We start from the raw sequence: 10,489 nt of genomic DNA on the forward strand, positions 1-10,489 counted from the left end.
TCATAAAATAGGATATGGAAACACTGGGGAAGTACCTATTAGACCCTTTTGTTATTTTTTGTGGTTGTTCTGTCCATCAGAGTCTCAAAGACAACTAGGATGCAAGGACACAGAAAACAAAAACTGCATTGGGCTGTGGAACCCATAGAATGACAGCTTTTTTTTTTTTTTTTTTTTTTGGTTTTTCCAGACAGGGTTTCTCTGTGTAGTCGTGGCTGTCCTGGAACTCACTCTGTAGCCCAGGCTGGCCTCGAACTCGAACTCAGAAATCCGCCTGCCTCTGCCTCCCGAGTGCTGGGATTAAAGGCGTGCGCCACCACGCCCAGCGAATGACAGCTTTAAGAAAGCTTTTTTTGTTTTTTTGTTTTTTTTTTAAAAAAAAAAGGCAGTATAGGAAAACATATTCCAGGATCCTCCTGACACAGACACTGACCTCAAGGCTTCCTGAAGTAGATTCTTTCATTACTCATAGTAGCTTCCTGGGATAAAATACATGGCAATGCTTAGTAAGATTTTGACCGATACATGTTTCTTTTAAGTTAACTCTAAAGATCTTGGTCAGGTTTAGAATACACTTTTCAATGTCTAATTATGCATAGCCTATGCTGGAAAGAATTTAGATACAAGGAGACTTGCAGAGAAGAGCATTTACAGTCTTGCCAAAGAACTGAAAACGACAAACAGGCAGTGCTCTGGGATTCAGGCTGTAACTTGGGCATGAGAGGAAAGGATTGGTGGGACACTACGTGTCTTTGTGTCCCAGCTTACCACTAAACACAGCCTCAGAAAACACTGTTGGGATAATCTCTGCCCTCACTTGGAAGAAAGGAAATCTAAAGAGGCATCATAGGAGAAAATCAACCAGCCCCATGTCAGAAAATACTTTTATTAAGTTTTGTGTTTGCTTCATGATCAGAATAGAAAAATACTACTATGAACTTAAATGGGTTCTGGATCACCTTCTCTTTGAGCAGGATGGGGGGAGGTGGGGCAGCGAGGAGAACACACATTCAAATCAGCCCAAGAGCCCACCATTATGAGGCTCTCCATGGTCATGTAGGACAGATGTACGTGCACAGAGTGCTGTGGCTCAGGTTCTGCTGGAAGCCAAACAATACTAGACGGTCCACACAAGGTGCTCTGGCCACGATGACCACAGAAGAGAACTTGAGATCATTAGGAAGCTGTTAGAAACACCAAGATGGGGACAGCCTTGCCCCTCCCTACAACAAAAGGAAAGAGTCTCCTGCTGATGATCCCGCTTTAAAGATGGTGCCACTGGCCTCAGGTAGGTGCTCAGTGCCCAAATGTCTGCACTGAGGAAAAACCACACAAACCTTTCCCAGGTCAGCTGGACCTACCACTTTTCACAAGTGTGGCTGAAGTACCAGATGGATATGTGTTGTCACCAAGCTGGAATTCTTGTACTTCAGATCCTGTCCATACTAAAGGCAAAAAGAAAGAAACTGTTAAAAGACCAATGAATAGGGCTGGAGAGATGGCAGGGCGGGTAAGGGCATTAGCTACTCTTCCAGAGGGCCTAGCTTCAATTCCCAGCATCACGTGACAGACAGCTCACAACTATCTGTAACTCACGTTCCAGTGGCTCTGACTCCCTCACACAGGCATACAGGCAGGTCAAACAGCATTGGACATTTAAAAAAAAAACAAAGACTAGTGACTAACAACTGTTAGCTTGGACTCTGTATTTTAGATGTCTCTTGATTCCAAAGAACCAGAAGACTATCTTCCTTAGGAAAGAAGCTTTGGGGCCTGGGAAGATGGTTCAGTGGGTAAAATACTTGCCACTCAAGCATGAGGACCAGCACCCATAGGAGAAATGGGTTTCCTGGGGTAAGCTGGCTAGCTGCTCTAAGCAAACTGAAGAGCTTTGGGTTCAAGTGAAAGACTCTCCAGTATAATAATGTGTAAAGTTAGGAAGACACGTAACATCATCAGCTTCCGGTCTGCACACACACACACACACACACACACACACACACCCCTGAACATTTGTGTATACACAAAGATGAATATACAGATGCAGAACACATATACACAGAACCTTTCTACCTACTGGAGGTCAGAAAAGCATTCCCATGGACACACCCTTAAATTCAGTTTTCTACATCTTCTAGGCCTACAAAGACCAATGCATCCCTCTCTGGGTGGGGAATCCAGCCCTCAGCAGTAATACCTGGAGAAGGTGGCCAGCGTGAGCATCTCAAGCAGCAGCTCTGAGCCACAAAAGAAGAGCAAGATACTGTTCATGATAGCTTCTAGGCGGAGCACGTAGGTCTGCAGCAGCAGGTAATAGGAAGCCATCATAGCAGATGGGAAGGTCAAGGCCACACTAATGCCAAGGGGCATCTTTCGCTGGCAGAGGTTTCCCTTTGTACCTATAAAAAAAAAAAAAAAAGCCCCACAGTCAACCTCAAAATGGTAACTGCTTTTCCTGGCTTCAGCCTGTTTTGTTTTTTTCTCAACCTCAGGAAGTGTCTGGTGTGACAGATGGACAGAACAGAGATGTCATATTTAAATAGTTTATTAATTTATTGCTTATTTTCTGTGTATGAGTGTGCACCGTGTATATGTGCCTAGCCTGATGCCTGTGGAGGTCAGAACACATCAGATTCTCTGGAGCTGTAGTTACAGAGGGTGTGAGCCACCATGTGATGCCAGACCTTGAACCCTGGGTCTCTGGGAAAGTAGCCAGTGCCCTTAACCACTGAGTTATTTCTCTAGCAGGGAATATCATTTTTAAAACTTAAGTCCTGGGGGCTGGAGAGACGGCTCAGTGGGTAAGAGCACTGACTGCCCTTCCAGAGGTCCTGAGTTCAATTCCCAGCAGCCACATGGTGGCTCACAACCATCTGTAATGGGAGGGATCCGATGCCCTCTTCTGGTGTGTCTGAAGAGATGGAGAGTGTACTCACATACATAAAATAAACAAATCTTTAATAAATAAACAAACTAACTTAATTCCCACTGACCTAAAACTTTGAAGCTCCAGGGCATTACATGATTAAAGTCATTTACTCCAGAGACTCTGCTTCCATTCTGACTCTACCAGGGAACAGTGGGATTCTGTATCAAGAAAAAAAATTGGAGAGGCAGAGACAAGTAGGTCTCTTGATTTTGAGGCCAGCCTGGTCTACATTGAGAGTTCCAGGACAGGCAAGGCTACATAAAGAGACCCTGTTTCAAAAAAGAAAAAGACAAAAAAAAGTAACAGAGCCAGTCATGGGAACACACACCTATAATCCCAGCACGCATAATGTCAGAATTGAGAGTTCAAGATCATCCTGGTCTCCTTGCTTCAAAAAGTCAAAACCAAATTGTGTATGTGTGTGTGTCTGTGTGTATACATATATCCATGTGTATACACATAGTAATTTATATGTGTATATGTAAAATATGTATAGCTATAATATACATGTATATGCAAATGTGTATGTACATTAAAACTTCAATTAATATGTACAATAATTTAAGTGCATTAAAAATATCTGTTCTTTAGGGCTACAGAGATGGACCACTGGGTGGTTAAGAGCACTTGCTGATCTTCCTGAGGGCCCAGGTTCACCCACATGGCAGCTCAACAGTCTATAACTGTAGTTCCAGAAGATCTGATGCCCTTTTCTTCTTCTTTTTTTTTAACTTTTAATTCTCACTTGTGTGTTTGTGTGTGCCCACAAAGGCCAAAAGACAACATTGGATCCCCAAAGCTGGAGTTACAGGCAGTTGTGAGTTACCTGATGTGGATGCTGGGAACTAAACTGGGGTCCTCCTGCAAAAGCAGGAGGTCTAAAAGTCCTTTTAGACCTCTGAGCCATCTCTAACCCAAGACCTTCTTCTGACCTCTGTGGGCACCAGACATACATGTAGTATACAGGCACACATACAGGCAAAATATCCATCAGCATAAAATAATGACTTTTAATTAAAAATATGTATTTCAAAAGCCAAATATGGATACTGTGCTGTATAAATCTGACTAATGCCAATATGTAAAAAAAAAAAAAAAAAAAAAAAATTTTAACCTTATTTTTCTTGCTTTTCTTTACTAGGTTTGAGCACGTTGGCAAGTGTTGTTATTGCTTTGGTGTTTTGGTTTTTTTTTTTTTTAGCTAGGATCTATTTAAGATCTATTTAACTATGCATCCCTGTCTGCTCTGGAAATCATTATGTCTAATTGAATGCATAGCCATCCCCTTGCCTCTGCCTGTGGGTACTGGGATTAAAGGCATGTGCCACCATGCTCACCTTAGCAAGGTTTTTGGTCCTCTATAATGACTTTTGTGAATTGACTGTTAGTATCCCTTACCATTCTCTCCCTTGGGTTTGTATTTTCACACTAGGATGATATGTTCTAAGTAATCAGCAGTTTTGCTCTGTTCTCTGGTGTCTAGAAACTTCTAGAGAAATCCTTGTTTAGAGAAGCAGAGGGGATCTCGAGCTCTTTAGGAATGTACTGCTTTCCTCTCTCAGAGCAAGGAGAAGACGCAGGCACTCTTGTGGCACTCGGGCAGCTGGGAGGAATGGTCTAAGATCAGTGCTACTGCCCGCTTCTAGCCTCACTCACAAACACACAGGTAAACCTTGACCTAAAATACGAAGCGGCAGCTTGAAGCCTCAGGGAGGAAGCAATGGTATATACATTACCAGATCCACTCTGATAGTGAGCCTAGGTTCTTTGTCTTGTTAATCAAGTTACAGGCTCCAGCATGTCTCATAAGCAGTGGAAAAATTTTCTGAACAACACTCACCAAAAAACAATCGTATGACTTCAATGCCAAGATGAAGCAGCAGCATCACCACATCCAGGACTAGGTTGGCTGTTGGGTACGGCAACAGGAGCCCTACAGGAGGGAAAGCCAGAGTATGCAAACACCACCTAACTAACGGTCAGCCCCAAGGCCACACACCCGGGACAAGGATACCAGTTTTAACCTCTCACAAATCAGCAAGGTATAGATTGTTACAGCTACAGTCTCCAAGTCCTGACTCTGCCAAATGACTGAATTATAATGGTACACAGATCGGAATATCTTAGTAAAGAGAGATGGGGAAAGAGTTGGGATGGAGAAACCCACATTTCTCAAACTCAAGTCTTGCTGAAAGACATCCTATTTGATCATTCTAAAGCCATTAGTTGGAGAGATTTCTGCCTTGCAATGGAGATGCCGCTGGGACCAGAAGATAGAAGGTTCTTGGAGTATGCTAACGTGGAAAAGGGCTGCTGGGGCAGAGGCAGCTAGGCCCAGGCTTACCTTTGTACAGGAAAATAAGGAGCTCCAGCAGGAAATAGGTAGCATAGTACCACCCATTCAGAAAGAACAGGACTTCCAGGGGGGTTGAGGACAATCTTTTATCTGAAAAAAAAGCAACACAAAGAATGGGCAGGGCAGCTGGAGCTCTATTCCGTTCTGTGTGATGGTTCTTGGTAATCTGAAGACATCACAAGGTTATTGTGAATGAGGGAGAAACTTCTGATTGCTAATGAAGTGAGTGTTGGTGTGGCGGGAACTGCCTTCAACCTCCTTTCTCAGGAATCACTTTGACATCGACTTCTCTGACAATTCAGCTATAATCACAGCTGAGAGGCACCTCAAATATTCAACCCTGTCACTTCTGAAGGGGAAATTGAGGCACAGAAACTAATTCTGTCCAAGGCCGGAGGATTCATAACTGAGCCATCCCAGAATAGGGCCAGCCGGGGATTTTTAAGAGTACAGTATCCGAGTACCCATGCAGGCACTCGGGGTGATCAGAGCAACCCAAGCCCGATTTAAGACAGGTGAAGAGTAAGACCCCAACTTTTAGAAATGGAAGATTGGGTCGAGTTCTGGAGACAGAGAGGTGGAGGGGGCTGTCAGGTACCCGTGGGAAAAGGGGCAGAGACACACACCTCCAGAGTCTCACCTCGCGGCGCCATGTTCAGTCCCCATGGAAACTGCGTACACTGCAGCGCCTGGAGCAATGCGGCGCTGCCGGAAGCGCGGCACCGAGCCGCCCGGTCTTCTGGCCGCTCTGCCTGCCGGTGCTACTCTATGGTTACTCCACCGGCCGCGCCCATGCACGGAACAGCGCCCGCCGTCAACCACCTACAGTGGTCTAGGGGGAGGATGGGGTTTTAAAGGACGGCAGAGAGAGACCAGAACACCTCTCCAGCTGAACTCTCTCCATCCCCGGCGTCATGGCGTTGGTCGTTAGTGGCCCGGTGTGGCCGAGTAGTTGGAGGATCGGCCCTGCGCCCACCATTCTCTTTTCTACTGCATGTGTTTTTAAAAAAGCACCCCATGCCACTGTCGTGCACAAGGCTTACCTTCGGCCGATGTAAACACCAAAACCGTTGAAGATAGAATGTCCTTTCTAGGAGTACAAGGGAAAACAGCGGTGCTATAATGTGATTCTCCTGCAACCCAAAGAGTGCAAGGGTGTTGAAAGGAGACAGCGTCTGCCCAGTTGGAAATTGAGAAATGTTTCCGACAAGCTTGCGCTATGAACGAACCCTGGCTGCAATTCGAAGCAAGGGCATGTTGTTACAGGTAGTGGGTGGAAGAGTAAGATTTCTGAAAAGACTCGGATTAACTCAGCTGCCCTTAGAGTATGGCAGTCAAACAACAAATAACGGGAGAGAGTAAGTAACCTGTAATGAAAGTGCTATTTCCCTACCTAGTAGGAGTGTGGATAAAGGCAGTAATTGTTGCTTCTCAAAGACTAAAGCAGTTCCTCACTCCGGGAGACTAATTTAAGTAGAAGCCTCCCTCCATCACTCCCCACCTCCACCTCTGCTCTCCTTCCTCCTTCACTTCTGCTTATGCCTTCCACTGCCTTATTCAGGTCTGGTTTAGTTTGGCTAGACAGGTCTCCTATGTAGGCTAGGCAGGCCTCAAATTCTCCTGCCTCTGCTTCCCGTCCAGTACTGGGGTTTCAAGTGGGTGTCACAATGTTCTGGCAGGTCTTAAATGGAATTCTAAGTTCCCACTACAGGACCAGGCCAAGGTGAGGTGATGGAGAAAGCCCTGGTCCCTGCACCCCATCTGAACTACCTTTATACACACCCCTGCTCTGAGCCTCAGAGGAAAGGAGGGTGGACCAGTTGCTTGTTTCTGTAAATAATGGGTCTTAAATCACTCTGCCTAAACATTTTGATATTGTATACACATATAGCTCTCATGCTACAGTGAAAGTTTACCCATTGTCAACAGAGATGATATAATCTATAGCCTTAATATCACCTGGTTGGTTAAGAAAATGATGCTGTTTCATGTCAGGATGCCACAACAACATAGGTACCAAAAGTGGACACAGACTAAGTCAGTAACCTGCAGGAACCTTAGAATATGCAGCTGGGTCTCCTGCCCTCTGGGGTCTAACCCAAAGCATGGGGCTGCTAAGCAAACACTCCCCACTGAGCTTTATCTATAGCCATGCTCTTACATACTTTTCTTTAGTAAGCCACAAATAAAACTGAGCCCCAGGCTGGAGAGACGGCTCAGTGGTTAAGAGCACTGACTGCTCTTCCTGAGGTCCTGAGTTCAATTCCCAACAACCACATGGTGGCTCACAACCATCCGTGGCAGGGCGGTGGTGGCTCACGCCTTTAATCCCAGCACTTGGGAGGCAGAGGCAGGCAGATTTCTGAGTTCGAGGCCAGCCTGGTCTACAGAGTGAGTTCCAGGACAGCCAGGGCTACACAGAGAAACCCTGTCTCGAAAAACCAAAAACAAAAAACAAAAAAACCCAACCATCTGTGATAGGATCTGATGCCCTCTTCTGGTGTATCTGAAGACAGCTACAGTGTACTCATATACATAAATAAATAAATAAATAAATAAATAAATAAATCTTAAAAAAAGAAAAACAAAACTGAGCCCTCTACAGAGGAATAAAATTTCACTGTGGTAAGTTGACCTATTTAATTGCCTAAGTACTCAATATCAAGGCCTCTCAGGGCCATGCACCATTGACTAGAAGTACAGGGACTTTTAGGACCCAAGGCAAATTTATTCCACTCCATTGATCTTGCTAAATTAACACATTATGATGGCTATTCTTGGTTGTCAACTCGATCACATCTGTAATTGACTAAAACTCAAAGGGCCTTGGATTTTTTTTTCTTCATTAAATCATTTGAAGTGAGAAGATCCACTTATTTTTTCCCATTTTTATTGTTTTTTGAGATTATAATATAATTACATCATTTCTTCCTTTTCCTCCTCCAAGCCATCCAATATACCCCTCTCTTTGCTCTTTCAAATTCATGGCTTCTTTTTTCTTTCTTTCTTTCTTTCTTTCTTTCTTTCTTTCTTTCTTTCTTTCTTTTTATTTTTTTTTTAAGATTTATTTTTTTAAAGATTTAATTATTTATTATATGTAACTGTAGCTGTTTTCAGACACTCCAGAAGAGGGTGCCAGATCTCATTACAGATGGTTGTGAGCCACCATGTAGTTGCTGGGATTTGAACTCAGGACCTTCGAAGAGCAGTCAGTGCTCTTAACCACTGAGCCATTTCTCCAACACCCAATTTATTTATTTATTATGTACATTGTTTTGCCTACATATGTGTCAGTGTGCCAGAAGAGGGCACCAGACTTCATTATAAATGGTTGTGAGCCACCATGTAGTTGCTGGGATTTGAACTCAGGACCTTCGAAGAGCAGTCAGTGCTCTTAACCACTGAGCCATTTCTCCAACACCCAATTTATTTATTTATTATGTACATTGTTTTGCCTACATATGTGTCAGTGTGCCAGAAGAGGGCACCAGACTTCATTATAAATGGTTGTGAGCCACCATGTGGTCGCTGGGAATTGAATTTAGGACCTCTGGAAGAGCAGTCTGTGTCAGAGCTCTCATGGTTCAGCCCCCCTCCCCCATGACTTCCTTTTCATTCATTATTGTTACAGGAATATATGTACATGCATATACATATATATTTCTAATTATAACCTTCTTGATCTGTAAAATATTATTTGTATGTATCTTTTCTGGGCTGACCATTTTGTATTAAATAACTAACTCCTGTACTCTTCCATGAGGAAGATTATTCCTTTAATTTAAAACAACTTTTAAGGGCTGGAGCGATGGCTCAACAGTTAAGAGCACTGACTGCTCTTTGAAGGTCCTGAGTTCAAATCCCAACAACCACACTGTGGCTCACAACCATCTGTAATGAGATCTGGCGCCCTCTTCTGGAGTGTCTGAAGACAGCTACAGTGTACTTACAAATAATAAATAAGTAAATAAATAAATCTTTTTTTAAAAAAAACAACTTTTAAATTTAAATATGTCAGGAGTCTGTCGGGGAGCTGGGAGTCACCTAAGCCCACTGATTCTCTGGGTCTCAACCTGCTCTACCTTACCAAACTTCCTGGCATGGTTTTATATCCTGCAATTGGATATCCTGGAACGGGAGTTACAGATGTTTCTGAATTTCCATGTGGGTGCTGGGAATGGAATCTAGGTTCTCCAAAAGAGCAGTTAAATATTGTGAGCCTGATTCATTCCTCTGTATCTATGGATGAATTTCATTCCTAATGTTTTATTGGGTCTTACATTCAAGAGAGAAATTGGTCTATAGCTTTACATTTATTTATTTATTTATTATATGTGAGTACACTGTAGCTGTCTTCAGACACTCCAGAAGAGAGCATCAGATTTTGTTACGGATGGTTGTAAACCACCATGTGGTTGCTGGGCTTTGAACTCAGGACCTTTGGAAGAGCAGTCGGGTGCTCTTAACCGCTGAGCCATCTCACCAGCCCTAGCTTTACTTTCTTGTAACATTATGAAATTGGGTATTAAGGTTAAGTTACCCTCCTAAAATGATACAAAGCTCTGAGAGTGTAGCTCAGTGACACAGCGATTGCCTGGCATCTGTGAAGCCCTGGGTTTGATCCTCAGCCACAAAGAAGGCGTGAGACAAGGGAGAAGAAATAGCAGCATTGCTGGCCATGGTGGTGGATGGCTGTTCCATCAGTACACAGGAGGCTGAGCTGGGATGGTCTGACTGTTTCAAAATGAACAAAGAGATGACTAGGCAGTTAGGAGCCCTGATACCTTTGCAGATGACTGAAGTCTGGTAGCTCACATCCACATGCAGACACATCCACCAACACATAACTAAAAATAACAATAAAGACAAATCTTTTTTGTTTTGTTTTGTTTTTTTTTTGTTTGTTTGTTTGTTTTGGTTTTTCAAGACAGGGTTTCTCTGTGTAGCCCTGGCTGTCCTGGAACTCACTCTGTAGACCAGGCTGGCCTCAAACTCAGAAATCCATCTGCCTCTGCCTCCTGAGTGATGGGATTAAAGGCATGCGCCACCATGCCTGGGCAAGACAAATCTTTAAAAAAAAAAAACAAATAAATGAGCAAAAGTTATACTTTTTTCTAGCCTTTGGAAGAGATTAAGCACGGTAGGTATCGTTTCTTAAATATTTGTGAAATTTCACTGGTAAAGACAAATCTGAAAATTTTCAT

The 10,489-nt window shown here is 43.5% G+C and overlaps 1 protein-coding gene across 3 annotated transcripts; it reads right to left on the bottom strand.

Moving 5' to 3' along the window:
* Positions 1-866: 866 nt before the first annotated feature.
* On the bottom strand, positions 867-5,984 carry Tmem216 (transmembrane protein 216). 3 transcript variants are annotated; one of them, XR_002377078.2, is made up of 6 exons: positions 5,926-5,984; positions 5,274-5,375; positions 4,770-4,862; positions 2,198-2,399; positions 1,362-1,445; positions 867-1,223 (listed from the first exon to the last, which is right to left on the bottom strand). XR_002377078.2 is itself a non-coding variant. In XM_021152066.2 (5 exons), the coding sequence occupies exons 1-5, from the start codon at positions 5,936-5,938 to the stop codon at positions 1,430-1,432; spliced, it is 426 nt and encodes a 141-aa protein (XP_021007725.1). In that variant the 5' UTR covers positions 5,939-5,984; the 3' UTR covers positions 867-1,429. The 3 variants fall into 3 exon arrangements, 2 of the variants coding, with proteins under 2 accessions (XP_021007725.1, XP_021007726.1); XM_021152066.2 differs by having other exon boundaries at positions 867-1,445; XM_021152067.2 differs by having other exon boundaries at positions 867-1,445; positions 5,912-5,975.
* Between the last annotated feature and the right edge of the window lie 4,505 nt (positions 5,985-10,489).

This window comes from Mus caroli, chromosome 19, assembly GCF_900094665.2.
Source record: "Mus caroli chromosome 19, CAROLI_EIJ_v1.1, whole genome shotgun sequence".
Taxonomy (NCBI): domain Eukaryota; kingdom Metazoa; phylum Chordata; class Mammalia; order Rodentia; family Muridae; genus Mus; species Mus caroli.

Coding starts and splice junctions, on each gene's coding strand:
- Tmem216 (XM_021152066.2), bottom strand. Junction 4,863..5,273: donor CCTTATTTTCCTGTACAAAG/GTAAGCCTGGGC, acceptor TCCCTCCTGTAG/GGCTCCTGTTGCCGTACCCA. Junction 2,400..4,769: donor AGTCATACGATTGTTTTTTG/GTGAGTGTTGTT, acceptor TTTTTTTTATAG/GTACAAAGGGAAACCTCTGC.